At 39.8% G+C, this 27,175-nt stretch overlaps 1 protein-coding gene across 2 annotated transcripts in view; it reads right to left on the bottom strand.

Annotated features, from left to right (window-relative positions):
• Positions 1-21,203, bottom strand: part of MCMBP (minichromosome maintenance complex binding protein) — a 67,710-nt gene extending 46,507 nt beyond the window's left edge. For both annotated transcript variants that reach the window (XM_082854756.1, XM_082854757.1), the window contains exon 1: positions 20,877-21,203. In XM_082854756.1, the coding sequence (XP_082710882.1) occupies positions 20,877-20,934 (58 nt within the window). In that variant the 5' untranslated portion in view covers positions 20,935-21,203. The remainder of the gene's footprint in view (positions 1-20,876) is intronic.
• Between the last annotated feature and the right edge of the window lie 5,972 nt (positions 21,204-27,175).

The raw sequence follows: 27,175 nt of genomic DNA, 5'->3' as shown, positions 1-27,175 counted from the left end.
GAGTGGTGGTGTTTTTTTTTTTTAAGTTTTTATTTGGGAATAATTTCAAACTTTCAAAAAGTCACAGTGAAAAATATGTCACAATGATAATTACAAAGAACACCTGTAACCTTGCCCCATTTACTTTATTTGCTTGCTCTCTCCCACATATTTTTCTGACTCACCTGAGATTACATTACACACATCATTTATTTTTACCTTTAAATAGTTCAATGTGTTTCCTAAGAATAAGGAGATTATCTTATATAACCACAGTACTTGTTATCAATCTCAGGAAATTCAAAATTGATACAATACATTTTATCTAATCTACCATCCATACTCCAACTTGTCATTTGACCCAACACTATCCTTTATTGCACTTTTTCCACTTCAGTACAGGACCCAGTCTAGAATCACATACTGCTTTTAGCTATCGTGTTTTTTTAATCTCCTTTATTCTGGAACAGTTCCTCAATCTTTATCTCTTATGACACTCACACTGCAGAATAGAAACCCTTTATTAAAAAATAGAAATCTCCTCACTGGGTCTGTCTGACGTTTCCTTATGAGTAGATTGCAGTTACGTGTTACCAGTCAGAGTGCTACGTAAGGATGCTGTGCCCTTGTAGGTACATCATTTAGAGACAAGATGTCCATCTTCCCCTCATCGATGACGTTAATTTTCATCACCCAAAGTGACAGCCAATTTCCCCACTGTAGTTACTTTCTTCCCCTTACAACTAATAAGCAATCTACAGGAGATACCTTAGACAATTATCATGAAACTTGCCCTGCTCCCAAGATTCAGCATCCATTTTATGCTTCTTGCAATGATGATTGCAAAATCAGAGAAAGGTGTTTTTAACGTCATGTTAAAGAAAACCAGACTTTGAAAAATTAGGGGAATTGGTCAAGACCAAAGAGTGAATCATCAACAGAATTAGGAATATATGTTTTCATGAACTAGAACTACCTAACCATAGCTGGTCAGTTCTTCCACCATCACACAGGTACCATACTCATCACACAGGTGCTATGGAGATGTGGCGTAAAGGAATTTTGTCTATATTTGTTGTGGAGCTGATTCTGTTAGAAATACTCATAAAATCCTGCTAACACCATGCTGCAGCAGAGATTCCAAACTCTTTCACTTAACTGAGCAAAGGACAGTTCTTAAAAAGAACTCGTGGAGGTGAAAAACGAGGAAGTGATTCTGATGTGCAATGAGGGTTAAATCTACTACTAGTAAACCAGTCCTCAAAGCTTGGTCCCCAGACTAGCAGTATTAGCACCACCTGAGTGGTTGTTAGGCAAATTCTTCAGCCCATCCAAGACCTACTGAATCAGAAACTCTGGAGGTGAAGCCTAGCGATTCATGTTTTAAAATACCCTCGAGGTGATTCTGATGCACACTAACATTTGAGAACCACTACTCTACTAGACACATGCCAATAAATGATTACTGAATTGGACGGTGGGGGGAGGGGACCAGAATGGGTATTTTTGCTTCTAGTCCAAATGGATGTTTAAAGAAAAGACCTACATGCAGCCATGACTGCGAACACCACTATGCTGACTGCATTTGTGTAAGAAACTTGAATATACCACATCACAGGTGATGAGGCTACATCAAAGAGTGATTGGGAAGCAGTAAGTTACTTCTAAGTAACTTACATGTATACAAAATGTTCTTAAGTAAAGGCCAGCTTACTAATATCTGGTACTGCTGGACAATTAAAGGACTGCAATAGATAACTCCAAAATTATCAAGAGTACAATAACTGGGCTTCCCTGGTGGCACAGTGGTTGAGAATCTGCCTGCTAATGCAGGGGACACAGGTTCGAGCCCTGATCTGGGAGGATCCCACATGCTGCAGAGCAACTAGGCCCATGAGCCACAACTACTGAGCCTGCACGTCTGGAGCCTGTGCTCCGCAACAAGAAAGGCCGCGATAGTGACAGACCCACGCACCGTGATGAAGAGTGGCCCCCGCTTGCCACAACTAGAGAAAGCCCTCGCATAGAAACGAAGACTCAACACAGTAAAAATAAATTAATTAATAAACTCCTACCCCCAACATCTTCTTTAAAAAAAAAAAAGAGTACAATAACTATCCATTATTTATTAAGCCTACTGTGTGCCCAGCACTCTGCCAGGTGCTATCAGGATATTTAAAATTGAAGGAACTTAAAGCTAAGATAAGCTATAGATAGAATAACAGGCAAAAGCAAAGAAGAGAAACTAACGTAGGTCAAAAAAATCTCAGTGAGGGCTTCTGAAAGAGGTGTTTGAGCCAGGCCTGGGAAGAAGGGTAGAACTGAAACATGTTGAGGTATGAGGGATGGGCATATTCCAGACGTAGAGCACTCTGGGGGAAGAAACAGTAATGGTAAACCAAGGACAAGGATGGACACTACCAGAAATTCAAATACATGGAGCACAAAGTGCCTGGAAAAGAATAAAGTTACTGAACGAAAGGAAGATGAGGCCAAACACATCAGAGTTTTCAATGCCAGGCTACAGATCTGCTCTCTATTGACAAACAATTCACCTTTACATTTCCAGGGTCTAGCAAGGGCCTGGGACATAGCTATCAGAGTTAGAGAAATAAACATTAAATAAGTACAATGTAGAGAAAATAGGTTGTTTCGCAAGACTAGCATCCATTTCCCCTTTTCCTAGTGACAGTGCCTCTTTTTGAGGGAGGAACCACAGCACCGTTACTCCCAGCCCAAGGGTGGACCTGACCTAGACCTCACAGTGGTTCTGATGATCAGTTTAGGGATGCATCAATCAAGGACAATCCTGGGAATAAGGCTTAGTAGCTGGGTTCAACATTATAGGTTATAATCCCGCAGCTGCATGTGGCCACAGTGACCAAGGTCTGTCTGAAAACTAAGCCATCCCAGAGGAAAGTGGAGTAAAAAGGCTGATTTCTGTAGACACAGTGTGAAGTATTTGGCTGTAATTGAGCCTGACGTTAACCCTCTCAGGAACCGTTACCTGAGACAACGTATTCATCTTCTCTGCTTTAAGCAGAATCGAGTTGGGCCATTTGCAACCAAGAGACCTGCTGAGCACACACATATCACTCTATTATATTTCCCATGAATTCCTGGCCATCTGAATGTGGGCACCACTGCACTCAATCCTGCCCTAGTTTAAGTGGTCAGGGGAACTGAGGAACAAAACATATATACACTTTCACACTCTCACCAACAGCATATGAGGGTTCTATATAACCTCACCAACACTTGGTCTTGTCAATCTTTTTAATCCTAGTCATTGTGCTGGGTATGCAGTAATATTTCACTGGGGTTTGAATATGCATTTCCCTAAGGACTAGTGATGTACACCTTTTCATATGTTTATTGACCATTCCAATAAATCCTTTTGTGAGGTGCCTGCTTATTAATTTTGCCCATCTTTTAAAAAAATGATTTTGTTGGGAATTCCCTGGCAGTCCAGTGGTTGGGACCCCACGCTCTCACTGCCAATGGCCAGGGTTCACTCCCTGGTTGGGGAACTAAAATCCCACAATCCACGCAGTACGGCCCAAAAAAAAAAAAGATTTTGTTGTGGCATCAATGATTTGTACAAATTTTGTGTATTCTGGATGCAAGTCTTTTGTCAGATATATGTAGGGCAAGTATTTTCTCCTAATCTGTAGCTTGCTTTTTGACATTCTTAATGGTGTCTTTTGATGGGAAGTTTTCAATTTTGACGAAGTCCAACTTTTCAATTTTTTCTTTTATGTTTACTGATCCCAAGGTCATAAAGATATTCTCCTGTTTTTCACTTTTCACATTTAAGTCTGTAATCCATATCAAATTAATGTTTTTGATTATAGTGTGACATAGACATCAAGGCTCATTTTTTTCCAAAAAGATATCCATTTGTACCAGCATTATTTAATTAAAGAACTTTCTAGCAGTAAATTGCTTTGGCAAACAGAGTAACAATTACCTGTCACACATCTACCAAAGAGATAATATGCAAAAAATAATCACTCACTAAACATATGCACTCACTAAACCCATGGTCAAAGACAGGAACTTCACTCATACACTGCCAATCTTTCCTGCTATAGAATTAGCAAACTATCATAGTTCCAAGTCCATCAGTGATGAGAAATAGATGTGACTGGGGGAAAGTCTCCTGGTTGGTCCTCAGCAGCAATAAATGAGATTTTTAAAAAATAAATAAATAAATTGCTTTGGCACTGTCAAACTCAACTCATTGTATTTACGTTAATGTATTTCTAGACTTTCTGTTATGTTACACTGATCTAGTTGTCTATCCTTATGCCAATACCATATTGTTTTAATCACTACAGCTTGACAGTTAGTCTTAAAATCAGGTAGTTATGTTCTTCATCTTTGTCTTCAAGTCTGTCTTGATTATTCTAGATCCTCAAGTTTTCTAAATAATTTTGAGGAACAACTTGTCGACTTTTATATAAAGTCTGCTGAAATTTTGATTAGGTTTATATTGCATAGTATAGATTCGAGGAGAACTGACATCTTAACAATATCGAGTCATCCAAGCTATGAACTCTCCCATGCGAGAGAGCATAAGGAAACCTATGCATAAATAAATTCCAAGAGACTCCATCTGTCTTTTCCCCTTATGATCCGGCTGTGTATCCTTACCATGCTGCTTTAATAAATCTTAGCCAGGAGTACAACTACATACTGAGTCATATATGTCATTTTAGTGAATCTCCAAACATACGGTTGGTTTTGGAACCCCCAACACATAAGTGTATCAATAGTTCATTTCTTTTTTATTGCTGAGTAATATTCCACTGTTCAGCCGAACTACAATTTGTTTCTCCATTCACCCGTTGAAGGACATTTAGATTGTCTCCAACTTTTGATGACTATAAATAAAACCATTATAAACACTTGTATGCAAGTTTTTGTGTGAACATAAGCTTTCATTTCTCTAGGGGAAAAACCTAAGAATGCGACAGCTAGGTATATGTATATATATGTATGTGTGTATGTATATACACACATACATATATATATATATTATTACGACTAACATTTTAAGATTCTGCCTATTTCCCAGAGTGGCTGTACCATTTTGCATTCTCACCAGCAAGGTATAAGAGATTCAGCTGTTTGCATTCTTACCACTACCTGGTATTGTCAAAATTTTTTTAAAATTTTAGCTCTAGGGCTTCCCTGGTGGCACAGTGGTTGAGAGTCCACCTGCCGATGCAGGGGACACGGGTTCATGCCCCGGTCCAGGAAGATCCCACATGCCACGAAGCGGCTGGGCCCGTGAGCCATGGCTGCTGAGCCTGCGCGTCTGGAGCCTGTGCTCTGCGATGGGAGAGGCCACAACAGTGAGAGGCCCGTGTACCGCAAAAAAAAAAAAAAAAAATTTTTAGCTCTACCAGTAGTTGTGATATCCCATTATGCTTTAAATTTGCATTTCCCTAGTGACTAATGATACTAAATTCTTTTCATGTGGTTATTTGCCATCCTTATATCCTCTCTGGTGAAGTGTCCATTCAAATCTACTTAAATCTTTTGCCCCTTTTTAAACTGGCTTAATAATCATTACATTTTCCTTATATATTCTAGATATGTCCTTTATCTGATATATGATTTTCAGGTATATTCTCTCAGCCTTTCATTTGCCTAACAATGCTTTTGCAAAACAAAGTTTATAATTTTGATGAAGCCCAATTTATCAAATTTTTGTTTTTATGCATTATGTCTTTGGAATTATGTCTAAGAACTCATAGCCAAACCCTGGGTCATGAAGATCTTCTCTTTATTTCTAAAAGTTTAACAGTTTAAACACTTAGATCTATGACCCATTTTGAGTTTGTTTTTCAAACAAAGGCATGAGATTTAGGTTGCAAGTAATATTTCTGCATTTAAATGTCTAATTGTTCCAATATCTTAGTTGAAAATAATCTTATTTTTCTATTGAATTGGCTTTTGTATATTTGTCAAAAGACAATTACGGCAACAAGAATGTTCCTTAAAAACATGCTAAGTGAAATAATACAGACAAAAAAGACAAATACTGTATCCACTTACATGAAGTACCTAGAATAAGCAAATGCATAAAGACAAAAAGTAAAACTGAGGTTCCAGGTGGGCAATGGAGAGAGAGTGGACCTGAGAGGAGGGAACTCCATTTTATCTTGAGTGAATCTGGATAGTAGGTGGCTGTGGTAGACAGAATAATGCACCCCCCACCCCCGCAAAGATGTCCACATTCTAATCCCCAGAACCTGTGAATATATTGTTACATGGCAAAAGGGAATTTAGGCGGAGCTGACCTTAAAACAGGGAGATTATCTGGGGGGATCCAAGGTAATTACAAGGGTCCTTAAAAGTGGTAGGAGGCAGAAGAGAAGTCTGAGTAAGATGTGAGAAAAACTTGACCAGCTGTTGCTGGCTTTGAAGGTGGAGGGGGGCCACAACCCAAGAAATGTTGGCAAACTCTAGAAGCTGGAAAAAAGACAAGGAACTAGATTCTCCCCTAAAGCCTCCAGAAAGGAATGCAGTCCTGCTGACAACTTGATCTTATCCCAGTGAGACCCAAATCAGACTTCTGACCTCCAGAAGTGTAAGATAATAAATTTATGTAACAAACACTGGACAGGGTGTGGAGAAAAGGGAACCCTCCCACACTGCTGGTGAGAATGAAAGTTGATGCAGCCACTATGGAAAACAGTATGGAGGTTCCTCAAAAAACTAAAAATAGAGTTACCATATGATCCAGCAACCCCAGTCCTGGGCATATATATGGACAAAACTATAATTCAAAAAGATACATGAACCCCTATATTCACAGCAGCACTATTCACAATAGCCAAGAAATGGAATCAACCTAAAAGTCCATCGACAGATGAATGGATAAAGAAAATGTGGAACATATATACAATGAAAACTACTTGACTATAAAAAAGAATGAAGTAATGCCATTTGCAGCAACATGGATGGACCTAGAGATTATCATACTAAGTGAAGACAGAGAAAGACAACTACCATATGACATCACTTATATGTGGAATCTAAAATATGACACAAATGAACTTACCTACAAAACAGAAACAGACTCATAGAGAACAGACTTGTGGTTGCCAAGGTGGAGGCGGGTGGAGGAGGGATGGATTGGGAGTTTGGGATTAGCAGATGCGAAATAGTATACATAGAATGGATAAACAACAAGGTCCAACTGTATAGCACAGGGAACTATATTCAATATCTTGTGTAAACCATAATGGAAAAGAATATAAAAAAGAATGTGTGTGTGTGTGTGTGTGTGTGTGTGTGTATATATATATATCTGAATCACTTTGCTATACAGCAGAAATTAACACAACATTGTAAATCAACTCTACTGTAATAAAAAAATAAATTTATGTTGTTTTAAGCAACTAAATTTGTGGTAGTTTATTACAAAAGAAATAGGAAATTAATAGGGTGTTTTTTAAGGAATTGGTCGATTTCATCCAAGTCGTTCAATTTATGCCCAGAGAGCTGTTTGTATTATTCTTTTCGTGTCTGTATTATTCTTTCACATGTCTCTAACAGTATCTCCCATTTCGTTCTTGATGTCAGTAATCTTTGTCATCCTTTCTTTTTTCTTTGCCAGTCTGAAGATGCGTATGAATTTTATTGATCTTTTTGGGTAAAAAAACAACAAAACACCCAACGAGCTTTGGGTTTCATTGATTTTCTTTTTCTTCTGTTTTCAACTTCATTCATTTCTGCTCTATATTATTTCCTTTATTCTGTGTGATTTGGGTTTATTTTGCTCTTCTTTTCTAGTTTCATAAAGTATAAGCTTAAATTATTGGTTTGAGACCTTTCTTCTCTTCTAATAAATGCCCTTGAAGTCTCTCAGTACATCTTTGGCTTATCTCACAAATTTTGATATGTTGTGTTGTCATTTTCCTTTAGTTTAAAATATTTTAAAATTTCCCTTGTGACTTCTTTTTGATCCACAAATTGTTCAGAATGTTATTTTCACAAGTCTGAATTTCTTGTTATCTGTTACTGATTTCTATTCTAATTACATTATGGTCAGAGAACATACTTTGATGATTCCAATTCTCTTAGGTTTGTTAAATATTTGTTTTATGACTTAGGATGTGGTTTACCTTGGTGAATGAATGTTCCATGTGCACTTGAAAAGAATGTGTATTCTGCTGTTGTTAAGTAGAGGGTTCTACAATAGTGAGATCTATTTGACTGATGGTGTTCTATATCCTTGCTGCTTTTCTCTCCACTAGTTCTGGTACAGTTCTGAGAAGAGTAGTAGCATGTCCGACTATAATTGCAGACTTGTCTATTTCTCCTTTTAGTTCTGTCAGTTTCTGCTTGTATTTTGAAACTTTTGCTAGGTGTATTTACATTTAGGTCTTCTTGGTGAATTGACTATTTTATCATTATGTAATGTGCCTCTTATTCTTCTTCTCACACAACCTTTCCGAAAAAGAATTTAAAATTTAAAAAGACTCCAATAAAGAGGTAGACACAGGATCCAAGAAACAACAGAATTCATGAACGCAATGGAAAAAAAAAATCCCAGTATGAAAACTAAGCAACAAACCTAAAAAGCAACTGACACAAATTAAAGGAGTGATTCAACAGGCTCATTAAAGAACATCCATGAAAAGATAACAGTCTGGAGTACAAAAATGATGTGAATAAAATGCCAGGAGAACTTAGTGAAAATGATGTCAAAATTCTCTTCAATGGGGAGAAAATGCAATAATACAAACAAATATAAGTAAATTAAATTTTAACACACTACTGCTTAAGAAAATAAGATACATATATACCTGACATAGCCTCCAAAATACATAAAGCAACTTTCAAAACTAAAGAGAAAAAAAATAAAACAGCAATCACAATTAGACTTTTCCACAGCTCTCTCAGAAACATAAATTAAGCACAAAACACAAAAACAAATAATATAGCAAAATGAATAAGATAATTAATAAATTCTCTAATAAATATACAAATATCCAAACAGAGAGTGTATTTTTTAAGTACACAGGACATTCACAAAAAGTTCTATGTACTAGCCACAAAGGAAACCTCAATAGATATGAAACATACAATGTCTTCTGACCAAAATGTGACAAGGTAAGAACTCAATAACAAAAGGAAAGCTTAAAACAACTGCATCCTCATGTCCTTGATGATTTAAGAAAAAACAAATAAACTTACACTATTAAAAAATCCTTAGTTTAGAAAGGAATACGCAGTGATAATTATCAAATACTCTTGGATGACAAAGAAACCTGTACAGGTTAATATCTGTGGGCTACTAAAGTGGTGTTTAGGAAGAAAGTTACAGATTTTAACACATTTATCAAATACCAAGAGAGAATGGAAATAGATGAGTTTATTAGCATTCAAGTTAAGAAGCTAAAAAAAGAGCAATAGGGACTTCCCTGGTGGCGCAGTGGTTAAGAATCCGCCTGCCAATTCAGAGGACACGGGTTTGACCCCTGGTCCGGGAAGATCCAACATGCCGCGGAGCAACTAAGTCCGTGCGCCACAACTACTGAGTCTGCGCTCTAGAGCCCGTGAGCCACAACTACTGAGCCCACGTGCCACAACTACTGAAGCCCGCGCGCCTAGAGCCCGCGCTCCACGACAAGAGAAGCCACCGCAATGAGAAGCCTGTGTACCGCAACAAAGAGCAGCCCCTGCTCGCCGCAACTAGAGAAAGCCCACGCGCAGCAATGAAGACCCAATGCAGCCAAAAAATAAATTAATTTAAAAGAAAAAAAATTTTTAATTAAAAAAAAAAGAGCAATAAAATAAACCAAAGAGTAAGAAAGGAAATAAAGCTAAGGGCAGACATCAATGGAATGGAGAACAAAAACACCAATACAAATGATTAATATTGAGACAGACAAATCTTCTGGCACGCCTGTACAGGAGAAAAAGATAAAAAGAAAGAAAGAATAAAATATACAAATAAATAAAAACAACAGGATACAAATAAGACACAAAACTATAAGGAAAAAGTAACAAAACTTTAAAAGGAGAAATGCTATAGATAAATACTAAAAACTATATATAATATCATGAAGTATGAACTAATAATTTTGAAAATTCAGATAAAATGGATAAATTTCTGAAAAAATATAAGTTGCCAAAATTGGCACAAGATTAGAAGACTGAGTTCTTATTTTTATCACAATTTGGTCAAAAAAAAATTGTAGGTCCAATATCAATGAGAGAAACAAAAGAAACAGTAGCTAATCCTTCCTCCCAATCCCATGAAGTCCCAAGTCCAGAAAATTCTGCAAAGTTTCAGGACAACTTCACAAAAGATAAAGAAGCAAAACTCCTATATAAACTATTAACTTCTGAATCCAATGGAATATATATTAAAAAAATCATGTTCAAGCAGTACTTTTATCCCAATAATGCACAACAGTTTGTTATCAGAAAATCTATTAGTGTAATCTGCCACACTAAAAGATTAAAGAAAACAAAAAATGACCTTCTCGGGGGATACAGAACCACGCATTTGATGAAGTCCAAGACCTATTTTATTATGAAAAACTGTAAATTATGGCTTGATATTAAACCTTGGGGTTTAAGAGAAATGATTTGACCTTGTTCTTAAAAGACTATTCTTAAACCAAGATAATTTAATGACAAGATTGTACTCCAGCTTACTTAGTTTATACATGGTAGTTTGCACCTCTTAATCTCCTACCCCTATCTTGCCACTCCTTCCTTCCTCTTCCCCACTGGTAACCACTAGTTTGCTCTCTATATCCATGTATTTTTTTGGTTATATTCAGTAGTTCATTTACTCTGATTTTTAACCTTTCTAACATGATCAGACAAAGCACAAATTATAGTCACAGATAGAATATAAATATTATAAACTTTGGTAATATACAATGACTGACACAAATTGGGTAGAAGCAATGGAGGGCAGTAAAGAGACACTAATTTCCTCAGTGAAAGCCTTGAATTAGTATCTAAAATTGTTGGAGGAAAAAAGAACATGCCTGTAAATCTAAAAGGAAAGCAACAGAAGAATTAAAAATAGTATAAGTGAGAAACCAGAAGCTTTTTCACTAAGAACGGGAACAAGGTAAGGATGCCCCCTCTCTCACCACTCCTTTTCAACATGGTACTGGAGTCCTAGCTAATGCAGTAAGACAAGGAAGGGAAATAAAGGTATATGGATAGGAAAAGAAAATAATAAAACTCTCTGTTTGCAGATGACATGATTTTCCACATAGAATACCCAAAAGAATCAACCAAAAAAACCCTCCTGGCACTAATAAGCTATTAAAACAAGGTTACAGAATGCAAGGCTAACATACAAAAGTCAATCACTTTTCCTATGTACTCCCAGTGAACAAGTAGAATTTGAAATTAAAAACATAGTATCATTTGTAGTAGCATTCCCCAAAATTAAGTTCTTGGGTATAAATCTAACAAAATATGTATAAGATCTAGAGGAGGAAAGCTACAAAACTCAAAAGAAATCAAAGAAGAACTCAATAAATGGAGAGATAGTCCATGTTCATGGAGAGGAAGACTCAATATTTTTAAGATGTTGGTTTTTCCCAACTTGATCTATACATTCAATGCAATTCCAATCAAATTCCAACAGGTTATTTTGTGCATACTGACAAACTGAATCTAAAGTTGTAGAGAGGCAAGAGACCCAGAATGGCCAGCAATAGTGAAGAACAAAGAACAAAGTTGGAGGACAAAGAACCCTTAAAACTCAATAAGAAAATGAACAACCCAATTAAAAAATGCGCCAAAGACCTGAACAGACACCTCACAAAAGAATATATACATTGTGACCACCTAGAGGGGTGGAATAGGGAGGGTGGGAGGGAGACGCAAGAGGGAGGAGATATGTATAGGAGATATGTATAGCTGATTCACTCTGTTATAAAGCAGAAACTAACACACCATTGTCAAGCAATTATACTCCAATAAAGATATTTTTTTAAAAAAAGAATATATACAGGTGGCAAATAAGCAAAAGATGCACCACACTGTATGTCATTAGGGTAATGCAAATTAAAGCAACAATGAGCTACCTCTACACTGCAAAATCCAGAATACTAACAAATGCTGGAGAGGATGTGGAACAAGAGGAACTCTCATTCATTGCTGGAGGGAATGCAAAATAGTACAGCAACTCTGGAAGACAGTTTGGCAGTTTCACATAAAACTAAACATACTCTACCCATACCAATGGCACTCCGTGGTACTTACCCAAAGGAGTTGAAAACTTATGTCCACGAAAACCCTATACACAAATGTTTATAGCAGTTTTTATTTGTAACTGCCAAAACTTAGAAGCAACTAAGATGTCCTCCACTAGGCGAATGGATAAGTAAATTGTGGTATACCCAGACAATGGAATGTAGTGCCAAAAAGAAATGCACTTATCAAGCTAGGAAAACACATGGAGGAAACTTAAATGCATATCACAAGTGAATGGAGCCGATCTGAAAAAGCTACATACTATATGATTCCAACTATATAACATTCTGGAAAAGGCAAAAAAAGCTATGGAGACAGTAAAAAACAGATCAGTGGTTGACAGGGGTTAGAGGGGAGAGGAGAATTAACAGGCAGAGCGCAGAGGATTTTTAGGGCACAGAAACTATCCTGTATGCTGCTATGATGAATGTATGTATGTACATATTATTATACATTTGTCCAAAGCGACAGAATATACACCACCAAGAATGAACCATAATGTAAACTATGGACTTTGGGTGACAATGATGTGTCAGTGTAAGTTCACCAATTATAACAAATGCACCACCCTGGTAGTAGATGTTGATAACAGAGGGGAGACTATGCATGTGTGGGGCAGGAGGTATTTGGGAAATCTCTATGTCTTCTGCTCAATTTTGTGGTGAACTTAAAACAGCTCTAAAGAAGTCTTCAAAAACGAGGATGGGGGGAAAAGTACACATTGAGACTCAAATGGAAGTAAAATATATATTGTTTAGAATAATGGTTGTAAATTATAAATTTTACCAAAGTATAGTAGCTAATGTTTAGTGAACACTTAAAAGACTGTGCCAGGCACTATTCTAAGCACTTTATATGCATTATCTCATTTAATCCTTTTAACAGGCTTAAAAACTGGATTCTCTTATTAGTCCCATTTTACAGATGATAAAATTGAGGTAAAGAAAGGTTAATTAATTTGACATGTTCACACTCAAAGTTAGGAAGTAAGAGGGGCCAAGTGGTGACCTACTACAGAAGTGGTAGGAGTAGTCTACCCTAAGTGCTAGCAATAAGAGATACATTTCCTGCAGAGAATTTAAAAATAATAAAACCAACTAAAATTCATTCTGCTTCTACCATCACTCTGAATTGCCAATTCTAAACAATGTCAGTGATAAAATATTCTTCCTTGGAAAATCTTTTGTTGGTATTAATCCCAAACAATTGTGGGAACTAAACTAAAACTACTGCTGAGTTTTAGTAATATATGTGGTAGTGTCAAATTAGCACATTTTTACTACTTAACCTTTAATGAATATTGCATTCTACATAGAAGTTAATTTGAAGAATCCTCAGTTACACACTTGGCTCCCAACAGACACAGCTACATGAATATGTCTGGATAGTAAATTTCTCAGTGGTACACAACAGTCCAAATTTGGTTAGAGCAGTTAGTATCCCCCAAGCCCTGTGGTACTCTAGAGTCCTACATGTATACAAAAGATTTTAAATAAACAAACAATAACCCAGTGATTGTAAAGATGAAGAAGGAGAACGTGGGTTACTTCAATTCTATCTTCCATGGGACAACTTGTTGGAATTGTTATTTGTGTTTAATAAATCAGTGAAACAGTGAGAAGTGAGAGGTGCAGTAGGTGCAAATTTTACTCATACATGAAAATTTTACTGAATCTGAATCATATCTTAAAATTGAAATGTATTCTTCTTAAATGGCTATTTGTTTTAAAGCTCAAGAATGAATTATGAAAATATGTTAGTAACATCAGTGGAAAGATTTGGTATCTCTCTAATTTGTGTCTTTTGCAGATGTTTCAGTTTTATCAAAATTCACATATTAGTCATCGGACAATTCTTTATATAAAATATTATTATATCAAACTATAACTAGAAGACCGAAATTCAAACTATTAGGTAGGTATAAACACTACCAAGTAAACAGTTGAGTTTCGTCTGCTGAAACTTGCTAAGTTATTCTTAACACAAAGAATTCATTAATTATACAATTAATACAAACTTATTCAAATCTAAAGTGTGGTACCCATACCAACATGAAACAACATCAACATAACAGAACTCAACAACAAAAAATTCTAAAATGGGCAGGGAGAAATTGATAGAAGCAATGTCTAGATCTATTTTGAAAATATGTAATTACCTTAAGCACTGCATCTAGCTTTATTTCATGATTATTACTGAAAATAATTCTGTAGTATAAAGAAGGGAGATATTAAAAAATGATTATAGACAAATATCCTGGGTATGGTCCTGTAGTTAAGAAGCAGTCTGGCTCTAGAATCTGTAATCTTTTTTGTTTTAACATATTTATTAGAGTATAATTGCTTTACAATGGTGTGTTAGTTTCTGCTTTATAACAAAGTGAATCAGCTATACATATAAATATATCCCCATATCTCCTCCCTCTTGCGTCTCCCTCCCACCCTCCCTATCCCATAGAATCTGTAATCTTTACTATTCTCTACTACCAAAAGAACTAAACGCACTACACATTCAATACAATCCCTATCAAAATGCCAAGTGCCTTTTTTTGCAGCAATGACAGACTGATCCTAAATTCATATGGAAATACAGGGATTCTGAAGAGCCAAAACAATCTTAAAAAAAAAAAAAAAGGAACAAATTTGGAGGACTCATATATCACTTCAAAACTTACTACAGGGCTTCCCTGGTGGCGCAGTGGTTGAGAATCTGCCTGCCAATGCAGGGGACACGGGTTCGAGCCCTGGTCTGGGAAGATCCCACATGCCGCGGAGCAACTAGGCCCGTGAGCCACAACTACTGAGCCAGCGCGTCTGGAGCCTGTGCTCCGCAACAAGAGGCCGTGACAGTGAAGAGGCTGGCACACCACGATGAAGAGTGGCCCCCGCTTGCCGCAACTGGAGAAAGCCCTTGCAAAGTAAATGAAGACCCAACACAGCCAAAAATTAAAATAAAATAAAATAAAGAATTATTCTGCAAAAAAAAAAATAAAAACAACTTACTACAAACTTACAGTAATCAAGACAACATAGTACTGGCAGAAGGGTAAACATATAGATCAACGGAATGAAACTGAGAGTTCAGAAATAAAGCTATACATCTATGGTCAAATGATACACATACATACACATTTTTTAAACAAAGTTGCCAAACCCATTCAGTGGGGGAAGAATAGTTTTTTCAACAAACAGTGCTGTGGAGCTTCCAGACTGGTGAACACAACCACATACTGAAAGGGTAGCGCACCCAAGTTCCATGGAGACAGAAGTTCTTCCACAAGGGACCCTTCCACACCTTGCCCTATGTACCTCTTCATCTGCATCCTTTATGATATCCTTCAAAATAAACTGGTAAATGTTAAAACACAAACACACACACAACGTGCTGGGACACATGCTAGAGAATGAATTTGGATCCCTACCTCATACCATATACAAAAATTAATTCAAAATGGATCCAAGACCTCAATGTAAGGAGCTAAAACTTAAAAATTCTTAGAAAGAACATAGGTGTTAATCTTTGTGACCTTGCATAAGACAATGGTTACCTAAATATGACACCAAAAGCATAAGCAACTAAAGGAAAAAGAGATAAACTGGACATCATCAAAACTAAAAATTTGCATCAGAAGACACTATCAAGAAAGTGAAAAGACAATTTATAGAATGGTAGAAAATATTTCCAAATCATATATCTGATAAGGGTCTAATATTCAGAATATATAGAGAACTCTTATAACTCAACAGTAAAAGACAAAACCCCAATTTAAAATCTGCAAAGGGGAATTCCCTGGCAGTCCAGTGGTTAGGTCTCTGCGCTTTCACTGCAGAGGGCGCAGGCTCAATCCCTGGTCGGGAAACTAAGATCCTGCAAGATGCGTGGCGTGGCCAAAAAAAATAAAAATATCAACAAAAACCTGCAAAGAACTCGAAGAGACATTTCTCCAAATGAGATATATAAATGGCCTATATGTGATGAAAAGACACTATTATACTATTATCATTACAGTAATACAAATCAAAATCACAATGAGATACCAGTTCACCCCCATTAGGATGGCTATTACTAATAAAACAATAGATCATAACAAGTGTTGAAGTGGACTGGAGAAATTGGGACCCTCATACATTGCTGGTAGAAGTGTACAATGGTGCACACACTTTGGGAAAAAGTTCCAGCATAAAATTACCAGATGGCCCAGCAAACCCACTCTGAGACATATTCCCAAGAGAACTGAAAACATACATTCACACAAAAACTTGTACATGAATGTTTATAGCAGCACTATTCACAATAGCCAAGTGTTCACCTATGGATAAATGAATAAACAAAACATGGTATATCCATACTATGGAATATTATTTTTGGTCATAAAAAGGAATACAGTACTGACACATGTATCAGTACTGTACAAATACAGTACTGATACATGCTACAACATAAATGAACCTCGATAACATTATGCTACGTTAAAGAAACCAGACACAAAAGGCCACAAGTTATATGTGCCCATTTATATGAAATGTCCAGATTAGGTAAACCATAGACAGAAGTAAATTAGTGGTTGCAAGAGGAGGGAGGAGGGGGCAGTTGGGAGTGGCTGCTAACAGATAATGGGGCTTCTTTCTGGGGTGATGGAAATAATCTGGTGATAATTGCACTCATAGTGAACATACTAAAACCCAATGAACTGTACATTTTAAAACAGTGAATTTTATGTTATATCTCAATGAAGAAAAAAGAACTATAATCGGAAACAGTTAAAACTGGTGACCTCAGTGGGAGAAGAGCAGCATACTTCTACTCTTCATTTAATACTATCATGCTGGCTTTTTTTAACCATAGGCAAGTTATTATTCAATAATTTTAAAATGCATATATGTACACGTATATATATCTACATATATGCACATGTATAGATATATGTATTTATGCTTTTGCCACAGCTGCCCAATCCATTCATCTTCTCTGAGAACTTCCCCCACTGCTGAGGTATGGGCCTCAATAGTTAACGGCTATCCTACATAACACTGCCCTGGCCATAGCTGACTAGTGGACCCCTGACTCCATGGTGGGCCAATCAGATTCTCTAACCCTGGAATTTGGGATTAAGATAAAGATGCTAGCTCAAGTGGGTTGGAACTGACAGGTGAAACTGGGAGCTGTGGAACAGAGAAAGATAAAGTTTGTGTGCAGAGATGAACATAGGCTAAGGGAGAAAAACTGAGAAGCACTGCTTGGTTGGATTCCTGCTAGTTTTCCAATTCCATTCAGCAGTCTCTTGGGATACCAAGCCACCCTCCCTGCCTTTGGGTTTTACAGCCTTATAACAAATCACTTTTTTTCAGTGGTCTAACAAGGGCCAGGTGGTAGGAGAGATCGAAGGTGGGTACAGACAAAAGGGGGTGAACTGTCGGTACAGAATCATGGTGACAATAAAAAAGCAGACAGACTTTCAGATTATTTTATTATTGCTTTAAATTCTCTAAAATGCTAGTGATAAAATACTACTCCTTTCCCTCCTCCACACACCAACGTCCTTTTTTTCATGAGCTAGTCTAGTTCTAGTTCTGTTAGATATGACCAAAGTGCCTTGAATATAATCAGAACTAATGATCCTGACCCAACCAGCAAACTGAAGAGAACGTACATAAAGAATCAGTTGATAAGCATTTCTACTTTTCTGAAATTAACATCAGTTATTAATTCACAGCAAAAAAACTCCTTCTTTAAAATAAAAAATGATTAAAAGAAAAAGAAGTATACAAAACTTTTTCTCATCTAAGATTCCTGCTCTTGTTTAAGGGAAGCAATTTAATATGGGTCAGTAAATGAACAAGCACTGTGGGGACTGAGCCATCAGCATTACGCACATAACAGAGCCCAATAAAGTATTCCTAAATCTTAAGCCTTTGGCCCTCAAATTCTACATATAAAATCTTTTAGAAACTGGTACAGAAACATAAAAGGCATTTTATGAAGGCTTATAGGAAAAAATTTACATACGAACAATTGTAATATGGCAGATACAAATTCAAAATATGGATTGGTTCACAAAGATGAATTATGATTCATACAGTTATGATTGGCCTCTAAGAGAATTTCAAAGTTTCTTATCCAAACCAGGAAAAAAGAATTAGGATTTGCATGTGAGAGTAACTCATACCTGGTACGATCACATCGCATTCTCTGAACCAATACAATGTCCACCAGGACTGTCCTTAGTTTAGATTTGTGGTCACAGTAACCACCACAATTTATACCATTTCTGATTGATTAATCAGTCTTTCCACTGCCTCTCCTCAGCAAATGTTCACGGAGCCCTTCTGATGTACAGGTATATTCTAGGTAAATAAAGCAGATACACGGCCTGAATTCCCAGGGTTAAAATACAGCCGAGGAACCCAAGAAACAAGTGATTTCAACAACATGCTTTACAAGCTAATTTCTAGGCCACACAGGATCCTATAATTACATGCAGCAGGAGGTACCTAACTGAGGTTCCCAAAGGAAGAGTAAGATTTAGCCAGGAAAGTGGCCCTGGGAGAGGAAGTGGGGACCAGGCAAAGGAAATAGCCTATGCAGAAAGCCTAGAGGCAAGGTTCAAAATCAAAGAACTGAAAGAAGGTTCAATATGAGGGGGAATATAGTGATGAGGTCTGAGAGCTGGGCAGGGGCGGGGCCCAGAAGCTTCATAAACCACAACAGACGAGCACTCCTTTTCTATCTGAGGGAAAGATGGATTCAAAACAATTTCCTACTAAACGAAAGAGTCTACAAGTTTAACACCTCACTTACTTCTCACACAAACATACCTGTAAATGCTGTTATGATAAAGTTATTCAATATATTCACAGTGATAGGAAAATATAGCAAAAATATATACTATACATCAGAACAGCTTCTACAAAAACATCATGACTGTAAGTATTAGTCGTTTTCTCTGTAAGACACACCTGTATGAGAATAAGACATTCTGGAGGGAAACACATCCACAAGGTCCAGGTTCCCACAACACTACACAAACTTTACAAAATACTGTGAAGCCAATATTTTATATCCAAATTACACCTTTTGTACTATAATGAGTCGTCTGCCTCTTAGGATCATACATGCAGGAGACAAAATCTGACACAAATACATTCAAATATATACCAAATATAAAATCATCTCATTGATCCAGCAAGACTAGGATAGGGGTATTTCTCATAAATAAATTTTCTAAACATCAATAACGGGAACTTCACCCTTTAAGCACCAAAACTTACTTTTGAAAGACTTTTCCTAAAAAGTATTTACGCCCCTGAACCCTCCTAAACCTACTTTGCAACTTAATCTTCACTCCACATTTTGGTGCCATCACTTTGGAAATCAATTATTAGTTCCAGTATTCATTACGAACATCAATCACTAGGATTCAGTGGAGAGGTATATGCCCCTTCCTCAAAAGCACCCTTGATGGATATACAGTGATTCAAAAAAAAAATTTTTTTAACAACATATGCATAGTTCTAAATTTCTTCTTTATCAGGTTGTCGGTGTTCACTGCCTACAGTCCGGTTGCCTATCCAGCCCTTCTCCTCATTTGCTGCTTCTAGTTTCAGCCTGGGAAACCAGCTAACTAAACTAGTTCAAATTACAAGGAAAATGAATGAAGATCTGTTGAGTGAGCGTTTCCTGCAAGAAGTACACACATTTTCTGCCATCGGTTTTGGCTGCTGGGGACTACTGAGCTTCTTAATAGGCGTTCTCACTAATATCCCACAACGTCTTAAGTGAGGAAGGCCACTCAACAAGTTTAAGTTACCTCCTGACACGTCAGGTGTTCTGATCTAACACACTGATTTCTGGTCGGGTTTGCGTCTACCACTCCTAAGCGCAAAACACATGGGGGTTGTGGCCAAAATGCCTAGTTAACTGCAAACAAACCTAAATTTTCCTTACCAGAAAAGTGGCATTAACAATAATTGCAGCTAAAATTTACTAAGCTTGCCTGCCACATTCTAAGCTCTTTCTATGTAGGAGCGCGTTTGAGTAGTTCAACATTTCTTGCTACCTCTGGCACAAGAGGAGATGGAGACCCGGCTGGCTTTAAAGGCACCCTTAAAGAAAAATTAAGCTGTTAACACTATATCTTATCTCGAAAAGAGAGGATGTGTGTAATACAGGAGTTAGAGCCAACTTCTGCTGCGAGGGAGCGAGTACTCCCCCGACACACCGGAAGTTTTGAAATATCCTGCAGGCTTCCCCCAGGCAAAGTGCTGTTCCTTCACCCCATCTCCGCCTGCCCTCGCGAAGGTTCAAGGGCCCCTCCGAGCTGTGCCGCACGCGGGGCTCGGGCCGCCAGCAGGGCCAAAAAGGGAAGCGAGGCCGTCAATCACGGCCGCCCGCCCGCCCGCTCCTCGCGGCGTAACCTCGGCCGCTTGCGAATCGCGAATCGGGCAGGTGGGAGGCACCTGCGGCCGGGCCCGGGAAGCCGCGGCCCGAAGTTCGCTGTGTGGAACGCCGGCCGGCGCAGGCCCGGCTGGCCGTCTCGGCCGCGCGAGCCCTCGAGGTAGCCCCGCGTGGGGCCGCGCGGCGGGGCCGGGCCCGGGGCTCCGTCAACTCGGCGCCCCCCCTAGCCCGCCCCCGGCGCCGCCACTCACCGAAGAAGCCCTGCACGATCCCCAGCGGGTGGCTGAGCCAATCCTCCCCACAGGGCATCTCGCAGACGGGCCGGAGCCGGCGCGGCCCGGCGTCCCGAGCCGCTGCTCCTCTTCGCTGGCTCGGCCGCTTCTCGCCCGCGCCCTCCCACGCAGGGTGAGCCTCGCGGCGCGGGCCGCCCGGCCTCCCCGCGCCTCAGAGAACGGCGGCTGTGGCTGCGGCAGCTAGGCGCTGCCGGAGACGGGCAGGCGGCGCGTGCGGGCCCCCAACCTCCACTTTGCACAATGGCGGGAAATAGGCGCCGCCGACCGCGCTGCCTGCGACCTGGGTGGAGCTCGCGCGGGGAGAGGCGGCGGGAGCACGCTGCGCGGTCCCGCGGCGGGGAGGCGGGGTGGGCCTGCTGGGGGGAGGGGGGCGGGCCGGGGAGGGGCGGGGCCGCGGCGGCAGAGCGGCCGCCATCTTAGAAACGGGCGAAAGGAAGGGCAGGCGCGGCCTCAGGATCCGGAGCCCGGCGTCGCAGGCCGATGGAGGTGTTTTGATGGGTGTCACCCTGCAGGACCGAAGGGGGAAACCCCCGAGGTCCGGTTTATACATTTATAGTGCGAGCGCTTTTACAGGCTTTGCAACAGCCCCAAAGCACAAACCCAAAGAGACCTCAAAGTTACCGCTGGGCAAAACTAGAATGTAAAGCAGCCTTTGGTTTCCGCCCACCTCATGGCGTCCTCTTGGTGTTTTTTTGTTTGTTTTTGCCGATGGCAACTCTTTTTTCTGGGTCCCTGCCCGAAACCCTATGTAGTGACTTTCCTTCAGCTGGATCAAGTCTTACCCCACTGAGGAAGGTGTACATTTAGATAAGGGGGACTTTGAAAAACCCCAAGCTCTCTTTCTGTTATCTCAGGCACTGCAGAGGGACTAGTTCCTGATTGAGAGGCAAGTTCAGAACTGTGAAAACATACCCTGGCCTGTGTCTGCCTAGAAGCTGGAAACAGCCGAGGAGCTTTGGCGACGTTCCTACAGGACGTGTGTGTCAGGACACCCTCAGAATGAAGACGGTGGCATCACCACACACAAAAGATCAAGTCAACAGTAACCTTTGAATGAGGAAATTTGGGAAATATGCAAGTTCTGTAATGAAACAGCCCCTAGGCCTGGAATATATCTGAGAAATCCCAGTCTTATCAGCTGAAATACGGCGTATTAACGGAAGGATCTGAATGGAGTCTAGAAAGTGGGGAGCTGGAGAACCTGAACTCAGGTCTCAAGCCCTCCTTAGGGCAAAAGGGTTTATTTTGTATTTGTCACCGTGAACTGATTACATTCTGCACCGGTATCCAGGGGTCAAGGTTGTTTGAATCCGCAGATGTAGAAACTGCAGGTATAGAGGGCCGGTCACCCAGGGCCACTGTTCATTTTATATAAGGGACTTGAGCATCCGCAGGTATCCGTGGGGTCCTGGAACCAACTCCTTGCAACTAATACCCAGGGATAACTATGACTGGCGTACTATATCATACATCTGGCTCTGATGAGTTTGGGGGAGCTGTTTCAAATTTTTGGCATTACCACCACTTTGTTCATTCATTCATTGAACAGAGGGGGTTGCCAAGTCCCTGGTATTGAATGGAGAAACCCCCTCTTTAGCTTTGTGGCCAGTAATACACAAATTAAATATATGTCATGAACATCTGCTTTTATTTATTTATTAATTTATTTAACTTTTTGGCTGCACGGCAGGGCGTGTGGGACCTTAGATCCCCCACCAGGGATCGAACCCCTGCCCCCTGCATGGGAAGCACAGACTTTTAACCACTAGACCACCAGGGAACATCCCGAACATCTGCTTTTAAATTGTGATAATTTCAGATTTACTTTATATGAAATTTCAGCTGGATAGCAATTCAGCAGTGGCTAGTAACACTTAAGCTTTTGGTTTCTACCTCTGTATTCAGTGATTTGTAAGCAAACAATTGCTCAGATTTTACTTAAAGAGACACTGTGATTCTACTGAAATGTAATTACTTTATAATGTTAATAATTTCACCCTCTAATTTTCCTGGGGCAAGATGTTTTGACACTACTAATAAGTAGTTATGAAAATTTAAAAGGCCAAGGGAAGGTCCATGAGAGTACTTCTCTATGGCAAGTTTTCTCTTCCCACCACTGGTAATCACACTTCTGCCCCACCCCAAGTCCGTATTTTTAAGGAGGATGTTACGTAACACTGTCTACAAGTAATTACCAAAGGCATTGGAAATACTGGGGTGAAAAAGGGAGATACCATCCCTGCCTTCATGGTATGTGTGGTTCAGTGAGAGACTTATTACTAAATAACTATTCATTTACAACCATGATAGGTGCCAGGCAAGAAAAAGTGAAGTTCTATAAGAGGAATGAACAGCACTATCTATACTAGTGAGGGAGTCTTGTGGGGAAAGGATCCTTCAGGGATTTCTTGAAAATGTGACATTTACACTAGGACTTGAAAGATAAATAAGAGTTAGCTAGGTGAAAAGTGTGAGGGAAAAGTGTTCCAAGTCATAAAGGTAGGAAAACAAAAACTTGAATAGAAAATCACCTTAAAGGTAGGAAAACAAAAACTTGAATAGAAAATTAAAAGAATCACAATTTATTGCATGATATGGCTATCAATAGTGTTTAAATAGCATAATAATGTTACAATTTCAATATTAATCTAACCAACATTATAATTTTTTTTGTGTGTGTGGTACGCAGGCCTCTCACTGCTGTGGCCTCTCCCATTGCGGAGCACAGGCTCCAGACGCGCAGGCTCAGCGGCCGTGGCTCACGGGCCTAGCCGCTCCACGGCATGTGGGCTCCTCCCGGACCGGGGCACAAACCCATGTCCCCTGCATCGGCAGGCGGACTCCCAACCACTGCGCCACCAGGGAAGCCCCTAACCAACATTATAATTTTTTAAAATATTTTTTAATTTATTTGGTTGTGCCGGGTCTTAGTTGTGGTAGGCAGGCTTCTTAGTTGTGGCATGCGAACCCTTAGTTGCGGCATGCATTTGGGATCTAGTTCCCTCACCAGGGATCAAACCCGGGCCCCCGGCATTGGGAGCGTGGAGTCTTCTTATCCACTGCACCACCAGGGCAGTCCGTATAACTTAACTTTAGGAGGCTAGGGGGATGAGGATATATAGGATTCATATATGTGATAAGGACAAAGAAGACCAAAAAGAACAAAATCCTCATCTTTCATCTGGGAAGTCAACACATAATGCAAAGGAGAAAAAAAGGAACAGAAGTGACATGTAATCATGTTAATTTAAAAATATAGAAATACAGAAAGAATCAGCAGAAAGAATTGAATATAGTTGCCTCAGGATGGGGTAAAAGTTTCTTTTAAACATTTGCTTGTTTTCTATATACTTATCACAAATTCAGCCTCAGGTGCATTAAAATTTCCACCAGATCCTTAAAGTAATGATTTTGGTATTTGTATGCTGCCTTGTTCCCCGGCACCTAGAACAGTGTCTGACATCATAGATGCTCAATAAATATTTGCTGAATGGGTAATGCACACTTTCCATCAATTGCCCAAATCTCCTCTCTAGATATTTAGAGACATCAGCTATTTTATATACTTTATTTTCTTGGACATCTTTCCCAAAGCCCTTTTTCCTATTCCACTCTGGCCTTTGTTGCCTTCTACTTCTTAGGATCTTCTACCACCATTATCCTGACTCTTCTTTAGGATTCATCTGTTCATTGAGACTTTGAAAAAAAGTCTGTTCTCTCCTTCCAGGGCTATATAAAGTTTTCCCAGGGAAGAACTGCATTTCCTAGCTACAGAAGTGTAGCTGAGGTTGGTTGCCTGGCTAGAGACTACATTTCCCAGCCTTCTTTGATGCTAGGTAGGGCTGTGTGATTAGGTTTACCAAAGAAACATGAGGGAATGTGACATCTGGAACTTCCACTTCAATTTCTTAAACATTTGGCCCTGGATATGTTCTTTGCTCCTTCCTGATGGATGGGATGGTGATGACTAGAATGACCTTGTGCTAAAGTCAGCCTGGATTTTTATAGGAACATTGCATTCCGAGATCTCTTTCTTAACAGCTGCTAGCATTACCCTAAATAATACAAAAAGTATTATCAGAAGTGGTGTGCTGTCGTAACAAATAGAAAATAACGTGGCTCTAGTTTAGTGGTTGGATAGTGGATGACAATAGGTGAAAGACAAAATGCCTCAGACAATGAAGGAGGTGATTTTATTCAGCCTGTTGCAATAGGGAGAACACGCATTCAGGACATTTTTAAAGAAGAGGGGTAAAATTTGAGATTTTATAAAACAAGGGAGTCATTGAGGATGGGTAGGGGTGACTCTTATTTTGGAATGTGCAAGAGCAAGGTGGTCCTTTACAGTTAACCCTTTCTTAGAATACAAAAGGGAGCAGGAATTTTTTGTTTGTTTGTTTGGTTTGTTTTTTGCCTTGCCCCCATGACTTGCAGGATCTTAGTTCCCAGACCAGGGATCGAACCTGGGCCCCTGCAGTGAAAGCGCCGAGTCCTAACCACTGAACCGCCAGGGAATTCCCAAGGAGGAATTTCTTAACCATTCCTGTTTTCTGGGGAGTGAAGGAAACAAATAGGAAAGTTGGCACTCATCAACCAAGTCCTGACCTTTGTGAACCAATTGTTCTACTGTCAGAGGATACAGGTTCTATTGTTAAATATGGTCTGGCCATTGTTTGTGTATTCAGTCTCTCAGATATACCTTGCAAGCCACATATGTAATTTAAAAGTTAAATTAAAAAATGTAAAAAACAGGTAACACTAATTTTAATAAAATATTTAACCCAACATATAAAAATATTATAATTTGAACAAATAATCCATATGAAGACTATTGATCTTTTTTTTAAATTAATTCTTCAAAATCCGGAGTGTATTTTACACTTATAGCACAACTCAATTCAGACAGCCACATTTCTAATGATCAATAGCCACAGGTGGCCACTGCTACCAGATTAGGCAGCATAGGAGAAATTGGGGCCTTCCAGGACTGGCAAAACCAATCAATTTGGTGTTCAAACCCTAGGAGTATTCACTCAAAGGTACTTTCAAGGGTCCTTGAAGACTTCTCAGGTAAACTAGAGAATCTAGCCCTGTGGCAAAGATCAGATCAAGGTTGTAGCCTGGTTTCAGATGACCTCAAGTTAACCAACATTAGGCTGAGAGAAAAAAGAGCTCAGGTCAGACATGGAAGTTATTGGAAAAAAAAAAACAGGAGAGGGGCTTCCCTGGTGGCACAGTGGTTGAGAGTCCACCTGCCGGTGCAGAGGACACGGGTTTGTGCCCCGGTCCGGGAAGATCCCACATGCCGCGGAGCGGCTGGGCCCGTGAGCCATGGCCGCTGAGCCTGCGCGTCCGGAGCCTGTGCTCTGCAACAGGAAAGGCCACAACAGCAAAAGGCCCGCGTACCGCAAAACAGAAAACAAAACAAAACAAAAACCAGAAGCCTGGCCTGAAAAAGTCTGCAACTGTTCAAGCCTGAAAGCAAGTCTCAGGCCCCAAACTCATACCAGCAGGAAGTAAATTGCCAAAGCTGTACAGCCCCCAAAGAGGGCATGCTTCCCAGTGCTACTTCACATATCGCCTTGGATGACCATGGTCAAGGAGGAACCCCCAGAGGGCAAAGCCAGGGCCAGGAAGAACTGCGCACTGGGGAGTTATTTACAGAGGACCAAACCAAAGACAGTCAGGACTAACCACAAACATTCTCCACTGTCAGGGCAAGGAGTATTTTCAATTTATGCTAGCAGGATTCAGTCATTTCTATGGAACCGTGATTACTGTGTTTTCCATTCCTCTTTTTTTCCCAGTGGGAGTCTCCTTGCAGTTACCCTGTTTTTGCTCCACAACTGTCTATTGGGTGTCTTATAGTCGTAGCTCCTGAGGAACCACATCCAGATGCATTGGAAAGGGCTGAGCTGCCTAGAGATCCTGGACTTTTAAGCTGGATGCAGCTGGTTACCCCCCTTGGGGCATGACTATGTTCTATTTGGGAATAAGGGTGGGTACATTATGGCCAGAGGGACAGACTGCCATGGCAACTGCCATTTGCCCACCAAAATCTTCTTCCTTGATAGTTACAGAATTGTAGTTACGATGTGGGTACCCAGGCGGGGAGTGTATTTTCCAGCTCTTCTTGCACCCCAAAGGAGTGCATTTTGTCGAAGTTCACACTAGTGGAATGTGAACAAAAGTGATGTGTGCAACTTCTGTCTCACTTGTTAAGATGGGACATTTGTCCCTGAACTGCCTGGCCCCTT

This window comes from Leucopleurus acutus (genome assembly GCF_964270905.1).
Source record: "Leucopleurus acutus genome assembly, chromosome: 14".
NCBI classification, from domain to species: Eukaryota; Metazoa; Chordata; class Mammalia; order Artiodactyla; family Delphinidae; genus Leucopleurus; species Leucopleurus acutus.
This window is presented reverse-complemented; position numbering and strand designations above follow the sequence as displayed.